Below are 24,954 nucleotides of genomic sequence, written 5' to 3'. Positions count from 1 at the left end.
TCGTCAAGCTAAACAAACGACCTTATTTAATTATCTACTATCTTATGAACGAAAGAGCAAAACATGTCAAAGTACTTCCACAGCCTCTCACAGACACCACACAGGCTCAAGTCCAGGATGCTCGCTACGTGGACTCCTGATCAAGAAGTCAACCAAGTCCGCCTTCGTTCCGGTGCGGACATGAAGCGTAAACTCCGGTGGTTTGACCTCGTCTCTCTCGGCGTCGGTGGCATGCTCGGGGTCGGTGTCTTCGTGACAACCGGACCCGTCGCACGTGACATCTCTGGCCCGGCCGTATTCATTTCCTACATGGTCGCCGGTTTTTCGGCACTTTTGTCCTCACTTTGTTACACTGAGTTCTCAGTTAACGTCCCTGTCGCCGGTGGAGCGTTCAGTTATCTCCGAGTCACATTCGGTACTTCAATATAATTTCATATATTATTTCTTTCAACGGTATAGTTTTTATTTTTTTTTCACTTTTTACTTGTTTAATAAGTTTTCTCTCATACTTCATACAAATAATACAGATATTAATTTAAAATTAAATACAGATATTTCTCTTTATTTTTAAAAAATTTAAAATAATCCAAACCAATACGTTTTTGTTTTTGTTTTTCTTTTACCTATACACAAAATTAATATCTAAAAAAAAGAAGAAGACAAGTAAAAAAAAGAAAAAGAAAAAGTAATTGTCAGCTGTCACAGTCAGACAGATCTGAAGAACATGGTACATGTATACGAGATTCCTCTCTGTTCATCCCCATATGCGATCTTTCTTTGTCAGTAGAAAAGTATATCTGACCCATAAAAAACGCGTACGTGGGGGCATGCAGGTGAATTTATCGGGTATTTTGGAGGAGCCAACATACTTTTGGAGTACGTTTTGTCGAACGCTGCAGTTGCTAGAAGCTTCACAGAGTATGCGTGTACGGCGTTTGGCGTTTCTGATCCAAACGCTTGGAGAATTAAAGTGAATGGTCTCAAGACTGGTTACAACGAACTCGATTTCCCTGCCGTTGCTCTTGTCCTTCTCCTCACTCTCTGCCTTTGTCATAGGTACGTACTAGTTATAATGCTATATATATATATATATATATATATATATATTATCCAACCAAAATATTATTTTCCTATATGATTAGTATTTCTTTATTATTCGTATTAGTTCTTGAACGTTACTATTTTAGCACGAAGGAGAGCTCAATGCTGAACCTAGTGATGACGGTGTTCCACATAATATTCTTCGGGTTTGTAATAATCGCCGGATTTAGTCACGGCGACGGAGCCAAGGCGCTGGTGGAGCCGCGAGGTCTGACTCCGTACGGCGTTCGCGGAGTCGTTAACGGAGCTGCCGTAGTGTACTTCAGCTACATCGGATACGACACCGTTTCCACTCTGGCCGAAGAGATCCAAAACCCTTCCTTTAGTCTCCCCGTCGGGATCATTGGCTCCGTTTCAGTCGTCTCCGTCCTCTATTGCCTCATGTCTCTCGTGCTCTGCCTCATGGTTCCCTACAATGAGGTAATGTATAATTAATTAAATGTTCTAATGTATATATTTTGTGAAGATTTTTGTAACTTCATCTATAATAATCCCTATCCAATGTGATCACATGCATCCTTATTAGCATCCGCTAGTTATAGCTAAATTAATATAGTGGAAAAAGCAAAATATTTATAGAGAGAGAAAATTTAGGTAGCTCGTATAACTTGTTGAATGAATTTGTATTTTATTTAAAATACATCACAAACTTTTACTATTGTTTATGAGAATATCTAAAAGCATCGTTGACGGAGAAAAAGAAGCATATATCGCTTAAACACACTATTCAAAAATTTAAATCAGTATTTTTCTGTTTATGTATACATATTTTGTACAAAAAATAATAATCAAATAACTCACTGATAGCAGGTTTAATATACTTAAACTTGGTTAAATGTAAAAAAAAATGTTGTAGATATCAAAAAGTGCGTCGTACGCAGTTGCATTTCGAAGGATAGGGTGGGGTTGGGCAGGGAACGTGGTCGGTGCGGGTGCGAGCCTGGGGATAGTGGCGTCGCTTTTGGTGGCGATGTTAGGGCAAGCCAGATACCTTTGTGTGATCGGAAGAGCCAGACTGGTCCCTTCATGGCTTGCCAAGGTGCATCCTTCCACTGGAACTCCCTTGAACGCCACTCTTTTTCTCGGTACTTAATAACATTTTATACAATTTCGTAACTTAGTATGTGATGGATTTGATTAACAATATTGGGAAATACTATGTCAAGGAAATGATTAATATAAACCATGTGAGTGGAATCATAAAAACTTATTTAATTATCGAATTTAAAAACTATACTAAATGTGTGCGTTTTCAGGCCTATGTACAGCTTCGATTGCTTTGTTCACGGATCTAGAAATAGTGATGGAGCTGATATCACTCGGAACGCTATGCGTTTTCTACCTAGTGGCCAATGCTCTTATCTATCGCAAGTATACATTAACGGGCCAAAACTCACCTCTTCACACTCTCTCATTCCTTGCACTCCTCTCTTCTTCCGCTCTCGCGTTCTCCCTATGGTGGAAACTTAACAAACCGTGGTGGGGCTTAATGCTATTTATCTCGATCACTATAGGGGTCACAGTAATTTTTCAATACCACACATCATTGCTTTCGTCGACTGCTAACAAAAATCTTCTTGCACCTATACCCTCCACGTGGTCGGTGCCGTTCATGCCGTGGCCAGCAGCAATATCGGTGTTTCTTAACGTTTTTCTAACTACAACGCTGAAAAAACTGTCGTTTCAGAGGTTTGCGATATGGACATGTCTTGTAACGATGTTCTACGTGTTGTATGGCGTACACAGGACTTATGAAGCCGAAGATATAGGTAGAGACAGAGTAGAGTTTGTTGAAAGTCATGTCACTAGCACGAGGGTGCAACCGGAAATGTTGGACAATATCGAAATGGTAGTTCCTTAAATGTGTATACTGTTTTTGTTTGTTCAAGAACAAATTATCGAGGCGTTGACGTATGCGTGGATTCTTTTCACCAAGAAATTTGAGGCGTATACGCCGTAATATCTCCGGTTAGGGACCAAAACAAGTTAAATTAGCATTTTTTCCAACTCGTGATCTTTTAAAACTCCATTTTTGGGAGGGTGGCCGATTAGTATATCAATTGAACTAACCTAGATGAGCATAATGTAGTAAATTTAGATACACCGGTGACTTGGTCATCAAAGATCCTAACTAGTGTATCTCATCAAGAATGTTCTATATATTACACATTCATGTTCTTTCTTGAACATGGATGCCTGTTTTACCGTTTTTACCGAAAATAAATATAAAAGTAAGACTCCAAAAAATGTGGTTTAGTAAAAGCATGTGGACTCATTCATTACTTCCTTGCACACATAATTTGACCGGCTTCGACATAATCTAAAGTGGTTTAGTAAAAGCATGTGGAAGTTCAAAATGTAGATATCTATGAGAGACTTGAGAGGGTGGCTCGAGCTGGAGATATTGAGAATCTCTACGAGTTGATTGCAGATGATGCAAATATTCTGAGACATTTTGATGAATTTCATTTTTGTGATACGCCACTACACATTGCCACGGAAAATGGTCGAACTCATCTTGCTATGGAAAGGAGGATATATTTGCCTGGAAGGATGAAGATGGCAACACAGTCTACCATATTGCTGCATCAATTAATCAGACTGAGGTAGATGTCTCTCTGGTCTTTCCATTCAGTTGTCCTTCCGCCATTTAAATTTTTATTCAAATATGGCTCTTGGTGCATGAAAGGATATATATGCTCGCATCTTGCTCTAGTGTCGTCACAATTGCTATTGAAAATTACTTGCTCTAGCATTTGCTAAGAGCTGCTTCGTAACATCTGGGACATTTTCTTTTACAATTGCCTTCTTGCGAAAGTTTGTGGGTGCTATGGCAATGAGTGGAATTATCTCATGATCGCGGTGTATATTTTGCTCATCATATCTTTTCATTAGTGTTGGGATTCCTATTAGGTTTTCCTAAACTCTGGGTGATGTGTGCTTCACTTTGCTGGTCATTAAGTTGCTATGTAGAATCGTTAACATAAAAGCAAAGAACTTGGATGGTAAGACTGCAATGGACATACTCCAAACTTACAAATCTCCTCTTTTCCCCAAAATAAGCAGACTTCTCAAACCGTGCTAAAGAAATACTAATTTGTGGTTCCACAATCGGAATATTTGAGCAAGAAGCCATCGTTTATCGAGAAACAAAACACTCTCTTGGGGTTGTTGAGCAATCTGAGTAAGATTAGGCACACGTCTCTAAATACTAGTGACAATCGCAGTGTGATAATTGTAGTGGCTATACTGATAGTCACAGCTACATACCAAGCTGGTTTCAGTCCTCCTGGTGGATTTTGGCAGGAAGATTCAAAGCCTGGAGATTTCAATCCGCACTTTGCTGGGTAGATGACTATGCCCATTGACGGTGCCTCTTTTTTTTTTTTTTTTTTTATGTATTTAATGGAATTGCCTTTTTCTCATCTCTATATATGATCATGATTCTCGGAGTCAAGTTATTTCGGTGAAACAGTTCAGCTGGTCTGGTTTGCTTTCCATTATGTCAGATTTGAGTTTCGGTCCCTTTGTTTAGTTGAACTGTGAATTGTGTTTTCCACTTTTGCATGTTCACCATTACGATATTGCCAAATTGACTGTGATAGAAGTTTATACTCAACATACGATGATACTAAATTACATCAGGCAAATTCTCTAGACAGCTTGCAGCGAGCTTCCAGCATGAGGGAACGTATCAAATTTTGTAAGTTGGAAGGGGGAAAAGAATAAAATAAGTTACTCATCTGTTCCAAAAAAAAAACAATAGAGTTGGTGCAAACACAAAAGGGCTATCCTACGTTCAAACACAAATTTTATCTTACCAAATTATCAAAATGCCAACAATTGGAAACCCAACTGACATTACTTGCATCAAATTTCACTGCCGTTTCTGTTCCTAGTAACTCAAGAAGACACTTCTTACTACACTCGAAAGCTATTTCATCATTATACCATATGAAGCCATATAATGAACCATGCATCTCGTTAATAAGAGTTCCCTACTACGAAACCGGCCTCCTTGCATTTGAGCTCTTTTTCTCGCTCAATGCCTCAGCAAACGCACCTATGATCTGCTGTTGTGACTCAAGCATCATCTGGCAATGCTTCAGCTCCATTTCCATTCTTGACTTCTCCATCTCCCTCATCATCTCCATCTTCGAATTCTCCACCCTCACAAACATTTCTGTCAACATCTTGACGGAAGAAACAACTTCATCAATCGGGTCAGACTCAACTTCTGCTGCTGCATTCATTTGCTCGTGCTTGAACCTGGAAGACGATCCATAGCCATTGGAAACACCAGTGTTACGAGGATAGCTCCCATCTTTCCTGCTGTAGCCATTCACCCGCGATGAGCTCCTAGAACTTTGAATCCTCGGGTTGAATCCTTCCCTCTCTGATCTATCGTCATCGAACTCATCATCATAATCCAGATCCTGAGAGAAATTGGGTTCAGGCTTACTGAAATTCTTCGGTTTAAACCCATGAGAAGCAAAATTCCGATCACCAAACGACTTCAACGGAAAACCACCACCACCGCTGTGGCTAAAATCACCAGAGGAAGGCTTGCCATGAGTCCTAAGCCTGGTTGCTTTCGGGACTAACACAATCTCATCATCTGAATCAGCATCGAAATCAGCACTAACCTTTGGATTTCCATTGTATTTCCTTTTTAATCCAAATCCACTTCCTGAATCGTGATCTGAATCAAACTCAGACTTGAAACCACCATATAATTTCATATTACTCCTTGACCTAGATCTAACCCCATATCCATCTCCTACATCACGAGGTGAATCAGAGTAACCACCGCTGAACTTACCGGACCTCTTCGATCTAACCCTAAATCCATCCAAACCATTACTCTCATCGTCATGATCCACATCGGGATCGTAAGTTTCTACGGCCGCCGGAGTCACAGGAGCGAACCCCATAGCATCCAATATAGGGAACAATTCCCAAGAGGAAGAGAACTTGCCTGGTCGATTAAGAGACCGTTGTTTTTCGCCGCGATAACGTTTCCGAAGCTTCTCGATCTTGTGTCGGCATTGGATGGCTGATTTCGGCGGACCTCCAACGGTGGACGAGGAAGAAACAGCTGCGGCGACGTCGTCCCAATCAGCCGCACGGAGGTTCCCACGGCGGAGGGCAAACCACTTATCCTTGTAGGCATTGACGAGCGCAGCGGTTTCCTCGTCGGTCCAGCACGGAGGAGGAACTCTTCTAGTGGTGGTGGTGGCGACGGTTACGGCGGTGGAAGAATCGATGGCCATGGCGACGGGAGATCCATCATCGGGGATTGACATTGCGGCGGCGAAGAATAAATTAGTGATAATAGAAAGAGCGGTGGGTAAGGGATAATAAAGAGGCGGAGGAGAGGAGAGGCGCACGTTAAAGAAAAAGTTAGGTTAAGGAAGGATTGGGCCGAGAAGGAGGTGGCCGGTTGAGAGTTGTGCTAAAGTGCACCGTGGGAGTGGTGACGTGTGCGCACCCGACGCAACCTTCTCCACCGCCGCCGAATACGCGCGGTCGTTTTAAGAGACCTCTCTCTGCCACAATCAGATGAGTCAATTTACCGGTTCAGTGTAACCCAATGGTTTCGGTTCAAATTATTTGGACTTTTCTAACAATATACTGTACTATTCAATTTCGGTTCGATATATAACCAATGAATTTTCATTTAAACGGAACCAAGACATTTTCTGGCTTCTTTTTGTAGTTTCTATTTATATGAACAAAGAAAATTATAAAATTTCAAAAAGGAAGAAGCAAGACTATCTTGAGCTCATTTGCTAGCTTTTTCTTCATGAACCGGTTCCTTCTTGTTCTTGGCCCGTCTTCATTCTCCGTACGGTTAACGACACTGGTTTCTCCAGCACAGATACATCAACACCATTCCAGACATCAGCTCTTGTTGGTAAACTAGCAATCGTCTCCACCACATCCATGTCTTCTGGCAGAACAGAGCCGAATACAGTGTAAGATTGTTTCCATTCGTGGTGGTTTGCTAAACTGATGAAAAATTCTGGACCCGAGCCAACCCATGCCACTGAGCCACGGCTTATAGTTGGGCAGTGCTCTGTTGGGATCGGCGTGAACATGTTTCCCTCGGCCTGGAGTATTCCTTGAATCATGGCGTATGGTGGGCCATAGGGAGCCTGACACAGTGAAAGGATAAGACGTTCAACAAAACAAGAACCGAAATCTCTGTTTGTACATAGAAAGATAGGTGTGCAAGTAATAAGGCATCAACAAGCTAAAATGGAAATTGAACAGGTTAATATCATTGCAAGCGTAGTCGTTAAAAGCAATCCAAAACTAAAGCGGTAAAGCATTTACACAAAATAAAATGCATTTGAACTTCGTTATAGAACAATGTGTATTCTCTAAGAAGAAATATAGGCAATCAGATGAATCAAAAGGCTAAAGAGTCTATCAAATTGACAAAAATCATATGCATAACACATAAATCACAATTTTTACTATGTGATAAGACCAGTCATGGTTTATGCCTCGAGTACAATCAGCTGTGCCTCACATTATATGCGAGATATGACCAAACATCTCAAAAGAAATTTCATTGGTAGAAAGGGTGACAAGCATACTCGATACAGTCTGAAACCATAAATGGGATTGTACTACAACATACTACAAATGAAAGACAGATATTCAGTAATGAAAAGGAATAACAGATGAATCAAATGGCTACAAGACTATCAAATAGTCAGATATCCAAGCACATGGATCAAATGTCATACTTAGAGATCATAGATTTACACTGAAAAGTAATTATGCGTGATCTAAGAATTAAAGGTAAAATTTGTGGTCTCTTACATTATGTACATGCTCGCCTTCTGAATCCCAATATGATCCCCGGTTCTCGGCTCGATGAAACTGGCAGCCTGCGCAATGGCGCAGAGTTAACAAACTAAGAATGTAGTAGACTGAGTGAGGAGCGCACTCAGGGTGAAGCTGCAATAAAGGGAAGCATCAGTGTCAAGTTTAGCACTTTTAAACAAAACCTGAAATTTTCCCTGGAAGTACAAAAAATACATTATTAATAAGACTTACTTTGACATGAATTACGCCGTGTTCCGTTTCAAAACCAACAATGCCCTAACAGAAGCAAAGTAGCTAATCAGTTATCACGACAATCATCAAGAACACAATCTGTTTTCATGAGAAGTAGGAGTTATCATCACAATAAAATCAGAGAGACATAAAATTCTGATTCACACTACCAAAATAACACTACTCGACACAGTAATTTTGCAGATTAGTAGGTCGATCAATGGAGTTAATTTTCTAGACATGATAGGTCACACTACCTGGCCTTGTCCAAAGATAAGCCCAGATGTCCATATTACATTCTCCCCACCTCCTTGTCGATCAGGCACCAAGACATCTTTTTGCTTCTTCAACCAACACTGCGCAGAGATAAAACGATCTCAGTCTCTAGAACTTGAACCGGTGGCGAGTGTCATAAATTCAGCATTTCTCAATCACTAATCACGCACAGAGTCAAAACTCACGAGGGGTCTTTAAATTTAGTAACTTTCGACTGAATCTCTAGAAATTTGACGATACAAAGGCTCAATTAAGCATTTTGACGAACACTTAGCGGGCAATATAGGTAAATCATGCAGCATTTGATTTGATAACAAGGATCAGACATTTACCTCCCCAAACTTAGACCCACAAGCCTCTTTGTTTCCACAGAAGACCCATGAATCGCACAAGCAAGGTCCATCGTTGCCGTTACACATAACTTTACACGCTTTACAACATTCACGCGACGAATTAAACTTAAAATCCGTTCCCCACTTCACCGCCGGACCCCAGAGCTCCAAATGATCAATTCCACGGCAACACCCTTCTCTACCATGTACAGCCGCGGCGTGATCTGGCGACTCCTCCGTGAATCGAACCGCGGAATCGACGAGTAATGTACGATCTTGGGAAGGACGGAGGACAGTGGAGAAGACAGCGTAGACGATAACACAAGAGATCAAACCGATCAAAAGAAGAGCGGTGGCTGTAAAACGGCCAGGCTCGCCGTCGTTTAATCGACGGGGCATCGCCGGAGAGTACGAGGATTCGTTGACAACGACGAGGCGTGTGACGTAGAAGATGCGAAAGCAAAAGGAAGAGACAAGGGAGAGATTTCATGTGAAAATTGAAAAAATTTGGAATCTTTTTTTCAGTATTAATGAAGAGAGAGAAAGAAAAGAGAGTGTTGGTGAGTCAAATCGTGGCTGCGGCTTCCTCTCTCGAACGTTTGAACTTTCATGGCAGATGCAGATGATTGTGATCTCTTGTTTTGTTATGTTTGTGCTCTCTTTTGGAAGTTGTTTTTTTTTTTCCAACGTTGAGATGTTCAAGTAATCGAAACTCTGTCGTTTTAAGGAAACATATCCCTTTTGATTGGTATGAATCGCGTATGAACGCAATAAATCCACTAAGTGTATACAGAGTTAATAATTTGTATTTTATATGGTTGGTTTCAGACCTTTTTGTGCTTGTATGAATTTTATATGATAAAAAGAAAAAAAAATTATTGCAATAAATCATAGCATGTTTATATTTTATATGCATTTGAAAGAAAATTTTGAAAAAAAGGAATGGGGGAGTGTGTTAACCATGATGGTATTTATACCGATCCACATGTTACGACCACAGAACTCAGGTTGGATTAACTGCGAGTGCTACAAATGAAATCTATTTTTATTGGCAGCTTTGAATCTTAATCTAAAATCCACGTTGGGAAATATGCATCTATTGCATACGATTTGCTCAATATAACTAGGTGATTTTTTTTTTTGAAAAATGCATGTTATTTTTATCGAGATGTTTCATATTTAATAGTGTTTGATTAGAATAAAAATACTTAGTGTATTAAATTGGTGTTAAATAATTTAAAAGTTTTTTTTGAGGATAAACCAAAATTAAATTTCAGTCTTACGTGTTTTAATAGATATATACAATCTATTTAGATAATTATACGAATATATAGATGTTTTTAGTGGTAAGAGGTTGGTTTTGTAACCAGTAGTATCCGGGTTTCGAATCCTTCCATCGACATTTTTTTTTTCTTTTTTTCTTCTATTTACTAACCCGTTATCACTAGACTACAGCTATATATTCGTAAATCTATGTAAAAATATTGTATATATCTTGTTAAAAATGTCTAACTCAAATTTAAATTTGATTTAAAGATTTTGTCACATATGTTAATTTCTGTTAAGTCGTATGTTCGTTTCAACAAAATTTTAAAAGATACGATTTTGTTTGACATTGATTTTACATATCGTATACTTTGTATTTCAACTAAAAAATACTGAATATCAAACGTCTAAATAAATATTACATGAGATTTTTTCGGAATTTTGTTTACACTGCTGGATTAATGAAACACGTTGAAGTTAAATGATGAAAAAAATGTGATTTAGCGAATGTCAAAATTCACGTGGATCTTTCGAGATTCAAACCAAGCGGCAAACATGCATGCATGAAAGGAACATTATGTGAGCATGCGAACGTCTCGACGCATTGATTTTTTATTTTATTTTTTCAATTTGTTTTTGAAAGCCAATGAATCTTAAAACCGATACAATCTATCCATTTTCTTTGATTTCATTTAATCAAAGTGTCAAAACATTTTATCGAATGTAATCCCTTTTTTTCTTTTTGCCAAACTACATTTAAGATATGATCATTATAAAATTATAATTACACCGCACAAATCATAGTCACCAAATAGTTATCACATTGATTTTTTTGTTCTGTTTGTAATACGATTGGCTAAGACGGTCCTATATATAATTGTCAAGAAAAAGAGAATGTATTGCGACATTTATATATGTTTATCATTTATCCACAAGAAGTCTCTGACAACACAACTCGAACACAAAATCAACTTGTTCATTTATGTTTATCATTTATGAAATCTTCAATCTCTATCCTCTAGTACATATGAAAAAGAAAACTATTGAAGCAAACCGATGAGCAACAGATTTAAGTATTTAACTAAAGAAAAAAAAAAGTATTTAACTAAAGAAGCTGTTAAGCTTTATGTTAAAAAGTTATTTTGATCATTTATAAATAACTTAACATTCAAATACTTTAACACTTATCATTATACGTTGCGTTGTGTGCTTTTTTTCTTGGCTCCGAATTTTTATATACAAACCTGAAACCACATTATATGTATCTTATCTCATTAGTTTTGCTTTATTACCTTTCTATTTTCTATTATTACATTTTACTCATTAGGGTCAAAGCTTTGTAACCTTTTTTATCATTGGATATTTTGATATAAGGCTTTTTTGTTTTGTTTGATATAGATAACAATTATCTACATTGGAAAGATGCGTTTGGGAGCCCATAAACAAAGGATAGAGACTTGTGCACACTTTTGGATTTTTTTTTTCTTATCTAATCAAAAATTCTAAAAAGAGAGAATAGATATTAGAAAGTCAAGTTGCCACAAAAACTCATCTCTCAATTGCGATTGGATCGGTACCGAACGGTGTCGTTTCTATCATCTCGAGGCATTTGGTGATATTAGCCGCTTTGTTGCTGACACGTGGCCTTAGATGAGCAGCTCAAAGACATAGGGTGACTCATCATATTCTTACCTTCTTATCACCTCGTTATTACGACACTACCCCTGCTTCTAATCCCATCTTCCTTTACGTGCACTGGAAGAAAAAGAAAAAAAAACTAAATTGAATTATCAACACAAACAAAATAATTAAATCAATTTAGATTTAAATACAAGAAGAAAAAGAAGAAAGTTTGATGACTCTTTCTCGTCTTTGAAAAATCTACTTGTGAATTATGACTCTTTCAATTACTAATTCAAACTTTTTTTCTATATTAAAATTCATAAGTACTATATAAAGTTAAGTAGTCATTAAGGTCTATAATTTAATTACATAATTATATTGAATGATTTTTTTTAATATATAGGGAGTTGAAACTACATCTTAATCATAGTTGGACTTTTTCTAGTTTAGGTATGAGTTTACGAGTGAGGTTTTTTTTTTCTTTCTTTTTTCAAATTAGTTGTTTAATTGTTAATTATGTTTGATAACCTTTTTATTATTATTATTTAAATATATCACTAATTAAACTATACTTGGATGTTTCTTGTATGACCTCATTTCGATTAATATAATTCCTCTACGGCGAGAATCAAACCAAACCTAATTATGTCAACAAAACTAATTTTTGTTTAGATCACGCTTAATTAATTATACAAAAGTGATGTTATAATTGTGCTTATGTAACCCATAATAGTATAATATAGGAGAAATACAATTAATGGTTATGAAGCAAATAATTGTATGTGGATACAAAGAGAATAAAAACGAGTAGTTGAAATAATTGATCGTCCATATGAGACCATTACCTAAAAGAAATGGAACTACATATGCATGTTAAATATTGGCTAACTTAGTAATGTATGTTTGCTTAAACAATATCAATAATCAATAAATAATAATTAAAATCATGAAAAGGATCATGTTTGCCACACTAATGGCAGACACGTAGAATTAGGACCGTACAAGCCAAAAAAATCTCAATTTCAACAAAACCATCCGGATAAACATAATTAAAGTTTCATTTTTTCTTGCCATTTCTACAAGCAATTGACACAATTATTTACCTAAAATAGTACTTTTAATAGGAGAGTTTAAAAGACTTTGAAATTATTTTATAATTTTTATGTACGGCATTAAATGTTTGAACATTGAATCGCTAAGTATATTAGTTTTAATTAATTAAATTAAACCAAAAGTGAGTCTTTTGGTAGTATCTTAGAGAATAATACTACTCTATTGATTAATGACGAGAGAGATTTAACTAATCTCACATTATTTTAAAACTACTAAAACTTGAGGATCAAGTGGGTGGAAACAAATGGCAATATCTGTAAATAAAACCAAATACGAGGGTCTTATTTAACTAAGCCCTCTTTACCTTAGCTTCAAAACTGAGCTCGTTCTTCATCATTTCCTGAAAACTAGAGAAACACAGTTTAAAGCAAAAACCAAACAAAAAAGAAAAAAAAAGCAACAGTCTTTTGAGATCACAGAAACCCTAATTTGTCAAGAACCCTAATCTCAATCTCCTTCCTTTTTTCCAACAAAGTTCAGATTCTGTATGTAAATGCATCTGAAGAATTCTACTGTAGCAGAACGGCGGTACATCGGAAAAGAAACCGCCGGTTGTTTTTCTTCTTCCTCCGATTTGGATCCCAAACCTAAGATTAAACACCATCGTCCTCTTCAGGTACCTGAGATTCTCACCCCGGACATTGGTGCTGGCGCTGGATTCAGTGTGTTTAACAATCAAGTTCAAGCTCAAGCTCAGAGTCGTCATCTGACGGTTGAAATCCCAGATTCGTCGTCTCGGAATCTTACATCTAAGAGACCTGTGGTGGCTCAATCTTCTAATCCGTTCAACGTTGACGATTTCCGAAGACAGCGCGCAAGCTTTGGTTCGATTTCATCTTATTGTCCGTCGTATATTTTGTCGTGGTTCTCATCATCTCTTCCATCGATCCCATCAGCGACTAATCAGAAGCTTCTCCGTCATGTTCTTAGAGTCCGGTTGATATGTTTCCACCTTCGTTTCTTACTTCTTCTCTCTGTGCCTCCTCTCTACATCTTTTTCTTGTTGATTAGTTTCAGATTCTTCCTTCTTTTTGTCTTTTCGATTATCGCCTTTTCTTTCGTCCTTTCGATCTCTCTCAAATTCGCTCTTCCTCACTTACCATCGATTCGTTTGATTATCGCTCGATTGCTGTCCCTCAAGCTTACCCCTACTAGATCCTCGTCTTCGACTCAAGAGAGCACTAAACATGTTGTTTGGTCAATTGGGTCGAAGCCTGTCACAGAGAAGAAGACCAACTCTGGCTCATGGGTTCAAAAGTACAGCTCTGGTGATGTTTACGAGGGAGAGTTTCATAGGGGAAAGTGTTCAGGAAGTGGAGTTTATTACTATTCTATGAAGGGTAAATACGAAGGTGACTGGATTGATGGGAAATATGATGGATATGGAGTAGAAACATGGGCTAAAGGAAGTAGGTACCGAGGTCAATACAGGCAGGGGATGAGACATGGAACTGGAATCTACAGATTTTATACTGGGGATGTATATGCTGGTGAGTGGTCTAATGGACAGAGCCATGGCTGTGGTGTGTATACCTCTGAGGATGGTAGTCGTTTTGTTGGAGAGTTTAAATGGGGAGTCAAACATGGACTTGGTCATTACCATTTCAGGTGAGAAATCATCAGTTTTAACTTTTGGAAATGGTTGAGCTTAGGGTGAACTTTTAGTCCAATGCTATTGACGTTTAGTGTGACCAGTTTGGAATTGAAGTAAATGTGGTTTCTGAAAGTTTCTGGCTTTGAGTCTCGACTTTCTTGTTAAAGCTTTACTTTGACTTTTATGATGCTGTGTTTAGGTCCATGTTACTCGTGGGATGTTCTTAGAGTTTATAGCTTTCAATCTTGAGTTCTTGATAGATTGTTATACTGCCTAATACCCTGTACTGTTAGCGTCCCTCACCCTTTTTTTTAAGCTCGACTGCTACTGGCATTGATAATTGCATGAGATTACCCTATGAAAGATTCTGGCTTTCAGTTCAAATTGCATGAGATTACCCTTAGAAAGATTCTTGCTTACAGTTGAAATTACATTTCAACCAAATTTTGTTGTTGTTGGCTGTCTTCCTCTCTAGCCACGGTTATTCTTACGTTTCAGACAATTAAGTCTAGGGGAATCAAGGTTCAAGCTTATGTGTTGCTGACTTGAGCATGGATTTGAAAACAATTGCATCCATCACTGTCTTCTATTCTTAAGTGATACTTATCTGACTTGAAGCCACATCTCTCTTGCAGAAATGGTGATACATATGCTGGGGAGTATTTTGCAGACAGGATGCATGGTTTTGGAGTGTATCAATTTGGAAACGGACATCGGTATGAAGGAGCCTGGCATGAGGGGAGAAGGCAAGGACTTGGTATGTACACGTTCAGGAATGGTGAGACACAGGCAGGCCATTGGGAAGACGGAGTTCTCAGCTGTCCCACCGAGCAGACCACTCGTCCTGATTCATCATTTTCCATCAGTCATTCCAAGGTTCTCGACACTGTCCAGGTATCTTATAATTTATCTTACACCTTCTCATATATATATATATATATATATATTGTTACGTACTATAAATTTTGTTCATCTTCTGAAGAGATTAGATTGTAAGAAATTTGAACATGTATCCAGTGATTGATTTGTACCCTCATGAGATTTGATCCTTGTCCCTCTCTCTCTTTGATCAACAGCAAGCAAGGAAAGCAGCTGAGAAAGCGCGTGAAGTTGTGAAAGTTGAAGAGAGAGTGAACAGAGCAGTGATGGTTGCAAACCGAGCAGCAAATGCTGCGAGAGTTGCTGCGACGAAGGCTGTCCAAACACAAACATTTCATTGTAGTAGTGGTGAAGATCCCTTGTGAGTTCCTGTGGCAAAGATTTTGATTTGACATAATTGCAGTTCATAAACTTCGAAGACACAAGAGTGAAAGAGAGACGTCTAGAGAACACAGTGAAAATTCGCGATCTCCGTTGAGATTTTTTCTTGAAGGTGAACCACTTGGAACCAATGTCGAGATCTCACAAGTAATAAGTAAGAGATCTGGCTATGGAGCAAGTAGTACAGGTTTACTTTTTCTTTTCTCCCACTTGTTTTATAAGTAAGAGCTCTGGCTATGGAGCAAGAGTACAACTGTACATAGGTTGTTGAAGAGTAAGCAATGTGTGTTAACAAAAGATCTTTGTAACAAACCGTAACCCCATGTAAGAGAAGCAACAAAACATTGTCTTACTTTTACAACGTGTGAAAATAACACCCCTTTCTTACTAATTTTCGTTAGATAGAAGATGATATGAGAATTCCAGATACAAATGAACTTGACAAAATCCAAAACCCAACAAGAGAAGGTTAAAGATAAATTCGGGGAGTGGTTATATATGGATTTAGAAATCTGAATCTGTGTATTATTACATCCACACCATAAACCCTCAAAAACTCTAAATATTAGTATAGAAGATGGAACAGAAGTGTACTGTTACACGAGAATCCTTGGTTGATACAACATTGCGTCAATTTCATCTCCATCCTTAAGCTCCAGCTCATCCGGTGTGTTATACTCTCGAATTCTCGTACCATCCAATAGAAAACGAAATGTATTCCACTCGAAGCCTCTCAAATCGTGGTATTGTTCCATCAACTTAAGCAACTTAGTGTCCCTTCTCACCTTAAACACTCTTACACCTTCCTCATCCTCACCCATCACGTTTAGAGTAACATGAGTCGACTCCTTGGCAACTTTACGCTTTTTCCCTTTCTTCTTCACATCACTTCTTTCATACACTCTGCTCGTCGTCGAGATTATCTCCCCCGGCATGATCAGTTCTGAAGAGCAATCATTAGGATCGATCTTTCGCCTAGTTTTCTTAGATCGGACCTTCGATTGCAGAGTTGAAGTGTTGTCGCAGATTTGGCTACCTCCTTCGGACATTTTTGATACAGAAGAGAATTTTACGACAGAAAGAGTTAGCTAGATACTGTTATGCAGAGCTCGAGAAACCCTATAAATCTTTTAGGTTAGTGCATAAAGGTTTAAATGGGCTGGGCTAAAATATCGGCCTAGGCCCATAAAGTGATTCTCTCCCGCTCTAAAGTCTTTTAATCCTCGGGAGAAATGATGATCGGTAAATTCCCCCAAAAGATGCAGAAATCGTTCTCGTTGATCCAAACGGTTGCAATCTCCGGCGTATTCTCCGCCGTCTCTTGCTGGTGAGTGATTAGTTCTCATCTCTCTTGCTCCTTTTCTTAATTTCTCGTTTCTTCTCTCTCTATATCTTCTATTTAGGGTTTATACAGCCTTTTTTTCGCTTTCCAGGTATGGATTCATGTTCGGTAGAGAATCTGCGAGAAAAGAGCTCGGAGGTTTGATCGACGAGCTCCGTCGTGGAGGTTCCAATTCTGATTCCGCTCCACATTCCTGAGTTAGGCATTCCGATTTCCCCAGGCGCTTTCGTTATCTGTTGCTAAGTTAGTTCCCGATTTCGATTACTTTTCCTGTGAAAATTTCCATTTATGCCACTTAAAATTTCCAGAGTGTTGATGAATTTTGGAGCAATTGTTGTATAAACGATGTGTTCATGAGTTAATTCAAGTGTGAAAGATTACAAGATCATTGTTTGCAAGAGAGATGCATATTGATTGATGATGATAAGATTTTAAGAGTAATAAAAATGCATATTATTTGAGATAAGAGTTTGAAGATGTGTACAAGGAAAACTTAATAGGATACACAGTTCTAACTGCAAATCTAAGTGTACATTATCTTGATTTTGCTCTGACTCTGACCCAGAATTGTGCAAATCTATAGCTTTAACACTCTACTGGTTTGATCTTTTCTTTTTTTTGGTCTCTCTCATCTCTCTATGTATTTATTAGACAGGAATACAATAAACCACACTATATGTAGTACCTATATGAGAAATTACACTAGAGAAGCTTCCTCAACCTTCTCAGCGACCCTGCCTCTGACAAATCCAACATAAAGGTCACTTCCAGTTGTGTCTTCCTCTGAGAGTTTCCTGCCATGACCTCCTTCCTTCATGTTCTTAACAAACTCCACTAACTGCTGCCAATTTTGACCCTCAAATAACCGCTTGTTCATTCTTAGGTAAGTAAATGCGGTTAACCCGTTTCCGGAATCTGACCTATTTGTTGCAACCACTTGTCCGAATGCGCTCGAGTCATATCGTTCTAGCGCATTCTCCCCTGCTAGTTCTGTTCCAGCCTGCCTTGTCGCGTTCTGTACTTGCTTTACCAGACCTTCTGGTGAGCAATTTGCGTGCTCGGGTTGTTCCCCGTCTTTCATCTCCATGCAGGTGAAGTTGAGCACAACCCCATGTTTGTTGAACATCTTAGCTATTGGCAGATACCCGTCATGGTTCCTTGTGTTGTAATATCCAGCGGTTAGCTCAGCTGCGTGTGACCTGGTGTTGTAGTGCCAGTGAATTCCAGCTACCTTTCCTGATAGCTTCGCTCCGGATCCTTGAAAGATTCCTTTTGCTGAAGATAGGAGTTGGTCTCCGTGTTCTAATAGCTTCCCGGAGTACCATTCCATGAAGAACTTTCCATACTCGCTATTCCATGTTCCGTCTCTCCTGAAAAATTCAGTATCTTCTGGGAGATTCTTGTACTCGCCAGCATCATGAGGTCCACTTGTTCCCCAATTAGTTTTCCCGATTGATTCAGCATATGCTTGAAGTGACGATTTCATATACTGCAATCAAGAAGTATCATTTAGAAGAAGCGTATGGAGTATAAGACTTTAAACTAAGCATAAGTATACATTAACTTCTCTGGTATTTGTCTAATATTTGCTAATGTTTTTATAAAATAAGGCTTTTTTTTGTTTCTGCTGGTTTTAAATACCTTATCATAGCACTGGAACTCTCCAATTCCGGGAAATCTCCATGTCCCATTGCTCTCAGGGTATGATGGGTATCGCAATTCTCCACAAGGTCCCATTCCCACTTGAATTTCCTGCAATATATGAAAAATGATGATACAATTAGTTTAGGTTACTGTTGCCATGTCTTATCTGAAGTTAATTTGTTTTCCTTAGTAGTCTAGATTTATGCTTACCGCAATAACTCCTCCTATGTAATTATCGAATCTTTCACGGAAGCTCCTCATGAAATCTGAGTAGACCTGGATAGGTGTTCTTCCTCTAAGGACAGGTACATAATCACAACCCAAGGAGATATACTCAGGGTTCCTTCTCCCAGATTTGTCTGTGTAGACAAGATCAGGGTTCTTGCTGATTTCTTCAAGTACCCATGGGGGCAAGGGGATACTAGATTTTAAGAGAGAGAGAACCATATAGAGGATTAGCTAAGCTAGAAATGATAGACAGAGATCTAAATCGATGGGAAACTAAAGTTGATTCATTACCTGCAAGAGTCTCCAACGTTTCCTCCACATTGATGGAAAGACATAACGACCTGGAGTTTGAGACCGTGCCTTTGAACCATCTGTATCAGCTCGGCATAGCCGTCCCAATTATACTTCATAGGTCCATCTTTCTCCACCAATCCCCACCAAGCATCCACCATTACACCTTCCACACCAGCTCCTTTAAGAGCCATCAAACTGGCGTTCATGGCTCTTGGTTTGTTCAAATGCCCTGACATTGTTACCGTGTCAAGCGGTAACATGACAAACACCGGAACACTAGAGTCGCTCTTGGGGTGTGGGTATGAGAGAACATGGAGCTTCTCCCATCTCTCAGTGGTTTCATTTTCTGGCGTGAAGGTCTTCTCATGAGTGAACTTCATTTCCTTAACCGAGCTCTTTGCTTGGAACTGATATGTTGGCGGCCTCATCTTCGCAAAGGTCATGTTGTTAGAGGAACTTTCTTGGTTTCTGGAATTCTTGGCATCTTTACGTTTGATAAGAGAACTTGAGGAATTTAGTGTCAACTCCATTGCTTTCTCTCTTTTTTTCTTCTGTTGAGAAATGAAGATAGAGAGAAGAGTTGTTTGTGTTTGAAAGAAGATGCTGTATGTGTTTGATAGAAGATGCTATTTGTGTGTTTGTATTTATAAAGAATATTGTTTGGCTGTGATTTGTGGACACATTGTCAAAAAGTGGAGAGAAAATATCACAAAAGGTTGCTTAATTCCATTTTTTCACTTATCACACGGTTCTTACACCTATCATAGTTAAAAAGTGTATATGTCACTTCAGTAGTTTACAAACGCAGATATTTTTTAGTTACTGCAGTTGTCCAAATTTCATCTGTGTATCCAGGTAATGGTAATAAGTATATATATTTTTTTTCTTGTCGGTAATGTTGAGAATAATGTTGATTTTTTCTCTTGGTAATGAAGATAAGCTATATTTTTTCCTACTCACCCTTTGGCTTTGAACACATGGTTCATGTGGCTGAAAATTCTTAAGGTCTCTTGATTTTAAATTTGAATAAGAAGATAAGTTGCAAGGATTTTTTTTTTTTTTTTTTAGTATTGAAATTTTCTTGTGGTGGCTATTAGCTCTGCTCTGTTTTTCTTCTTCTTGGACTTTCTTTCCTGTAAGGTTTATGTTTTCCAACTAAGCAGCAGACAGATCCATTGACTCATACATTTCTAATAAAAGCTAATATATATTTTCTTTTGAAATTTCTTCTCATGACCCTCTTGTTCACAGTGGCACATTCTTTGTGACTTTTTTTTTAATTATTCCATCATACCCATTGATGTTCTGATTTTATCTTGCCAAATTATATGTGGAGTTAATGAATTAAATTTCTTGTCAAATTTTCCACTTGGAGTGCCTAGCTGTATTCTGTTTATACCTGCAATGATGTTGTTATACTGAAACAACAGTACTTTCTTGTATCAAGCCCTTGTTGATCTGCGTTCAATGTGCTCCACTGGAATTGACACTATGTTGATTTAGCTCATTTGTCAAAAGTTGACCAGCAGTGTATGTAATGCTTAACACTTAAGGCTTTGATCTTGTTTATGAGCCATGTGTGTTTCAAGTGTTTGTTTTTTTATTGGAGATGCCTTTGATGCATTAGAATCCTTGTCGACTGCAAATGTTTTTAGAGAATCTTTCTCTCTCTCTTTTTCTTGCTGACTCATTGAAAGTGACAGTTTGGTCTTTATTCAGGTGACGAAGATTGAGGTTTTGGCAATTTCCTCATCAAGTAGTTTAGTTTTCTCTCGTTTCTAATTCCCACCATTAATATTTTGAATGGTAGAAATTGATCCTTATCGCCTTTGGCACCATCTCATTTTGGCTTGTGCTTTTTATTCAGAAGGCTAAGAAATGTAGAAGGCGGGGACGACGTTGGACATTGACTCAGACAGGTACGTTCTACTAATCCTAATTGCTTTTAATTTTATTTTTTGAACTTAGAAACAAGTTTTGTTTTGTAATAAAAATGAGTTTAGATTCTTGAACTTCCACCTTCTCCACCATTAATCCTTACGTTGGTTCAGAGACTATTGTAGTGTCTTGCTAAGTACCTATGACATATGCTTGGTCTCTGATTTTGCTTTGTTAACAATGATATATGCATGTTGTGACATTTGCGGTCAAGAATTTTAAATAGACACAGGCTTTATTGTGATTTTATGTCTCTAGACTCTTAAGGTAAGCATTGTAAGAAAATCATGATTGTGACGAGTGAAAGAATAGGTCGATGTAGATTTTGGCTTTTGAGGAAAGAATCTCATTGTCATTTTCGTAGATTTTTCTGAGGTAAACAAGTTAATACTTTTTCCTTGATTATCTCTGTCCATGGAAAGACTTGAGCTATTATTATGGACCGATGGTGTCAAAAAAGTACAAAGCTTGTGGACCTGTTTTCCCACACGCATCAGCTAAGTTACAAAATTTGTGGTTGGTCCCTTAACGTTAAGTGTTTCTCTGTTTATGTGTTGATATCTTCTTTCCACGTAACCTACTTGCTTACCCTCCCCACCTTCTCCTCTTTCTCTCTTTTTTACCCTCCTCACTTATTTTGGTCGACATAACTTCTGAACTTTTTCTTCTGTCATTCATTTTTACCATAGTAAGGAATCTTCTAGAATTGCGGTGAGAAATTGTGTGATCTCGTGATGTCTTGTTAGATTTACAATAATGGTAAAACTCGGTATCGAGCCTTCATGGATGAGATGTGTGAATTAACAAGTTCTAGGATTGGTGCAGAGGCCAAGCTAATCTTTGTAGTTTGTTAGCGTAGTTTGTAGAAATATTGCTGTGCTGTTCATCATGCAAGATAATGGGATGTTGCTATATTATAAAGCAGACTCATTTGGTTTCATGGTTAGCTCAATGGTGAAAGAGTATCATCGTCTAGACTTGAGCTAAACTTGGAAAACTAAAGACTTTAGAACCTTAAAGTTGAGTAACAGTTAAGCTTTGGTTTGTCATTGTCGCTAAGATATTTTTTCTGCTTTGTGATGTGATAAGCTAACGAGTTTATCTTTTTGCAAAACCAAAGAAATATCTATTCAAAATAGAAATTATTGGAAGATATTTTCTCTCACATTTCTTCTTTTGTTTGTATCATTTTCAGAAAGTACAACACATGGTTTCCCATAAATATCCAAGGAAATATCACAGGAAGATATTTCAAGTCTACAACATGCAGACAGAAAGACCTGACAACAATTATAATAATTCAATACAGTATTGGGCAGATATTTTGTTCTAAGCCATCAAGAGAGGTTTCAACATTCTGCAATGGGGAAAGCTGAGCCGATACGGTTGTTGCCAAGTCGGTAGCATTTGACATTGACATTGTATGGACCCAACTGAATGTGGTTTTCTTCTCCGCCCATGAAGAAACACATTGTGTATAGAGCTAACTCGAACTCTGGACTTACTCCTACTAGCGTACTTGAGACTGATTTTAGAACACCGTTCCACTCGAATTGGATTGTTAGCAGCTGAGTCTCTGAATCAGGCTGCATATGAATCAAAGGTGTGGTTTCTCGGTTAGTAACCTGTTCTGAAGTACTTATATTTGGAGGACTTATCTAGTATTGGACGAAGCTATGGTACTTACAATTTCACCACGACGTCGGGGAAATATATACCCTTGATAGTCTACAGTTCCTTTGGCTTCCTCCAAGTAAAACTACAACAAAAGAGAGCGCCAATTTAATTTTTTGTAAGTTTTCGTGTTTTCGTTAGGAGATTCATGGCGACGAGGACAAAAAGCGTTTTACCTGAAGCCAGTTATGGAATCCGGAGACCTGTTCCCCACCAGATTGTTTGATCTCCCCTACAAAGACATGCTCAAACGCAGAAGACGAGCCAGAGGTACCTCCACGGCCATAGAGATCGAACCAGAGACTTGTCAACATTCTCTTGAACTCTTGGTAGCTTCCTGGAGCAACGTCCTTGAGCACGAGGTACTTGTGAAGGTACTTGATCATAGCGGTTCTGCTAATTTCTTCAATGAAAGCCGCTTGCTCTTGCCTCTCTTCTTCTGTGACTACTTCTTTGTAGCCTTCATTTGGGTTATAGTTGTCAAGCAACGAACAGAATCTGGCGAAAGTCGGTTTTCTAAAGACTTCATCGCTCACCCAAGAGAACAGTAATCCTTCAGCCATATCGGCTCTCTCATGAACCCTTTTCCCATCTCCGCAGTCAATTTGATAATCGTTTCCGGGAACAAGGCGGTTTGAATCGAGGTCCCACAGTTTGTTGCAAGCTTCTGAGAGACCTGAGAGCTCCAGTTGAGAGGGTTCTAGATTTCCATGAGTTTCAACATCGTCTGAGTAGTGTTGTTCACTTGCTGGGCGTTTGTAATCTCCCCATTGCTCCTTCTGGACCTGCAGATAGAGAGAGATAATACATATCAAATCAGTGGAAGAACGGGTAAAATCAGCAGTTAGGGCTCCGACTTGGTATCACAGTTTCAAACCTTATGTGATTGCCTTGCAGGTTTCTTTTTCCCTACAGTTTCCCAACCGTCATTGTCCTCTTGCTTGCTCTCCTGTACTCGGAATCAAATGCCAACATTAGATCCTTAACATGCTAAACTGAAATTAAGTTGATAAATTTTTTCAAGATGATCTAATGTAAGAGTAAATGAAGTTAAATCTCACCGAGAAGTCTTGTTGCTCGGTTACTTTAGCTGCATACGTATTCTCTTCATGTTCCTCCTGTGTAAGAAGAACAAAATACGGATTATGAAAGGCTTTGTTTTGCAGGTAAACAGCCTGAATTCTTGTGAATGTTGTAACATGGAAACACCCAAGTTTTAGTGATCGATAAGACTATCATTTCACAAGATTATTTATCAACAAGTATTAGAGAATCGTATAGAGTATTTCCATTGTTGGTAAAGAAGACACTGGTCATCAAGTAGTATTGTCACTGAAACTCAAATGGGTAATTTAAATGTTGAAATGCATTGATGATCCCAAACCTGATGTGAATGCCTTGTGGGAATCCTTTCTCCCTTCTTCTCCCATTGATTCTCCTATGCGAGGAACGACCAAAAAACACAGACATTAGATGCATAATCGTGATCTCTCTGGTGATCATGAAACAAATGAGATTCATCTAAGACTATATCTAACAGTAATAATGCAAAGTAGAATAAATATGCAATATACATTACAATTGCCAATGCTGTCTCCTAGATTCAACAAACTGTGAGATTCCTAATTCCTAGACTTTTGAGTGAAATCGAAGCACAAGTTCTAAATCTGAGTTCCGTTTGAATTCCAAAACGATTTGAATTTTGGTTCCTTACCTCTACATTCTGGCGTCGACCGTGGGAAGGCTGAGACGAGCCTCCTCCCGCGCGATTCTGATCCTCCTCCTCACCAGAAACCACCTGCGATCATTTCCAGATCCAGGGAAAAAGAAGAAAAGAAGAATCGTTCATCAGATTCAAACTATCAAACAATATAAAAAAAAAATGATCATAAGAGAAGAGGATTTGGATGTACGAACATCAGCCCAGCTAGATCTGGATCTCTCGTCCCTGGAGTTGTCTTCATCATCACGACGACCACCGTCTCCGCCGCGACGCTCGTTACCTCCGATAGCCACGTCGACTAAACCTCTGATCAGTCCGTCCATTGTCTCTCTCTCTAAAAAAAAAAAGCTCTCACACACGAAAGGAGGAGATACAATATTATAATTTTTTGATTTAAAAGAGTGTTGCGGTGTCCGTGTGAGAGAGGAGAGAGCTGTGATCCAGTAACCAGAATTGGTAGTTGAATAAAGACAGT

The 24,954-nt window shown here is 38.4% G+C and overlaps 8 protein-coding genes and 1 pseudogene across 9 annotated transcripts; 4 read left to right on the top strand and 5 right to left on the bottom strand.

The window, feature by feature from the left end:
* The first annotated feature begins 36 nt into the window (after positions 1–36).
* Positions 37–3,067, top strand: LOC17880068 (cationic amino acid transporter 6, chloroplastic). Its single transcript, XM_006283342.2, has 5 exons — positions 37–415; positions 834–1,056; positions 1,188–1,521; positions 1,958–2,186; positions 2,358–3,067. The coding sequence occupies exons 1-5, from the start codon at positions 64–66 to the stop codon at positions 2,960–2,962; spliced, it is 1,743 nt and encodes a 580-aa protein (XP_006283404.1). The 5' UTR covers positions 37–63; the 3' UTR covers positions 2,963–3,067.
* Positions 3,068–3,289: 222 nt separating this feature from the next.
* Positions 3,290–4,571, top strand: LOC17878698 (annotated as a pseudogene).
* Positions 4,572–4,822: 251 nt separating this feature from the next.
* On the bottom strand, positions 4,823–6,660 carry LOC17879633. The gene has a single exon (XM_006283691.2). The coding sequence runs from the start codon at positions 6,405–6,407 to the stop codon at positions 5,103–5,105; it is 1,305 nt and encodes a 434-aa protein (XP_006283753.1). The 5' UTR covers positions 6,408–6,660; the 3' UTR covers positions 4,823–5,102.
* A 99-nt stretch (positions 6,661–6,759) lies between these two features.
* LOC17881026 lies at positions 6,760–9,396 on the bottom strand. The gene is made up of 5 exons (XM_006282596.2): positions 8,781–9,396; positions 8,430–8,528; positions 8,173–8,217; positions 7,936–8,073; positions 6,760–7,259 (listed from the first exon to the last, which is right to left on the bottom strand). The coding sequence occupies exons 1-5, from the start codon at positions 9,177–9,179 to the stop codon at positions 6,906–6,908; spliced, it is 1,035 nt and encodes a 344-aa protein (XP_006282658.1). The 5' UTR covers positions 9,180–9,396; the 3' UTR covers positions 6,760–6,905.
* Positions 9,397–13,134: 3,738 nt separating this feature from the next.
* Positions 13,135–16,007, top strand: LOC17879183. The gene is made up of 3 exons (XM_006283491.2): positions 13,135–14,390; positions 15,012–15,270; positions 15,453–16,007. The coding sequence occupies exons 1-3, from the start codon at positions 13,276–13,278 to the stop codon at positions 15,618–15,620; spliced, it is 1,542 nt and encodes a 513-aa protein (XP_006283553.1). The 5' UTR covers positions 13,135–13,275; the 3' UTR covers positions 15,621–16,007.
* A 43-nt stretch (positions 16,008–16,050) lies between these two features.
* On the bottom strand, positions 16,051–16,728 carry LOC17878318 (putative small ubiquitin-related modifier 4). Its single transcript, XM_006284855.2, has one exon. The coding sequence runs from the start codon at positions 16,683–16,685 to the stop codon at positions 16,233–16,235; it is 453 nt and encodes a 150-aa protein (XP_006284917.1). The 5' UTR covers positions 16,686–16,728; the 3' UTR covers positions 16,051–16,232.
* A 124-nt stretch (positions 16,729–16,852) lies between these two features.
* LOC111829359 lies at positions 16,853–22,363 on the top strand. Of its 2 annotated transcripts, XR_002832844.1 has the most exons (4): positions 16,853–16,963; positions 17,070–17,221; positions 21,012–21,063; positions 22,278–22,363. XR_002832844.1 is itself a non-coding variant. In XM_023778302.1 (2 exons), exons 1-2 carry the CDS (start codon positions 16,869–16,871, stop codon positions 17,173–17,175), a joined length of 201 nt encoding a protein of 66 aa, XP_023634070.1. In that variant the 5' UTR covers positions 16,853–16,868; the 3' UTR covers positions 17,176–17,366. The 2 variants fall into 2 exon arrangements, 1 of the variants encoding a protein (XP_023634070.1); XM_023778302.1 differs by lacking the exons at positions 21,012–21,063; positions 22,278–22,363 and having other exon boundaries at positions 17,070–17,366.
* Positions 17,417–19,930, bottom strand: LOC17879270 (beta-amylase 3, chloroplastic). Its single transcript, XM_006285083.2, has 4 exons — positions 19,142–19,930; positions 18,833–19,043; positions 18,620–18,730; positions 17,417–18,467 (listed from the first exon to the last, which is right to left on the bottom strand). Exons 1-4 carry the CDS (start codon positions 19,672–19,674, stop codon positions 17,676–17,678), a joined length of 1,647 nt encoding a protein of 548 aa, XP_006285145.1. The 5' UTR covers positions 19,675–19,930; the 3' UTR covers positions 17,417–17,675.
* On the bottom strand, positions 22,212–24,903 carry LOC17878902 (poly(U)-specific endoribonuclease-B). The gene is made up of 8 exons (XM_006285753.2): positions 24,674–24,903; positions 24,471–24,554; positions 24,141–24,194; positions 23,818–23,874; positions 23,634–23,705; positions 22,933–23,541; positions 22,770–22,841; positions 22,212–22,668 (listed from the first exon to the last, which is right to left on the bottom strand). Exons 1-8 carry the CDS (start codon positions 24,800–24,802, stop codon positions 22,432–22,434), a joined length of 1,314 nt encoding a protein of 437 aa, XP_006285815.1. The 5' UTR covers positions 24,803–24,903; the 3' UTR covers positions 22,212–22,431.
* Between the last annotated feature and the right edge of the window lie 51 nt (positions 24,904–24,954).

The sequence above is a fragment of the Capsella rubella genome, unplaced genomic scaffold (genome assembly GCF_000375325.1).
Source record: "Capsella rubella cultivar Monte Gargano unplaced genomic scaffold, Caprub1_0 scaffold_7, whole genome shotgun sequence".
Lineage (NCBI taxonomy): Eukaryota > Viridiplantae > Streptophyta > Magnoliopsida > Brassicales > Brassicaceae > Capsella > Capsella rubella.
This window is presented reverse-complemented; position numbering and strand designations above follow the sequence as displayed.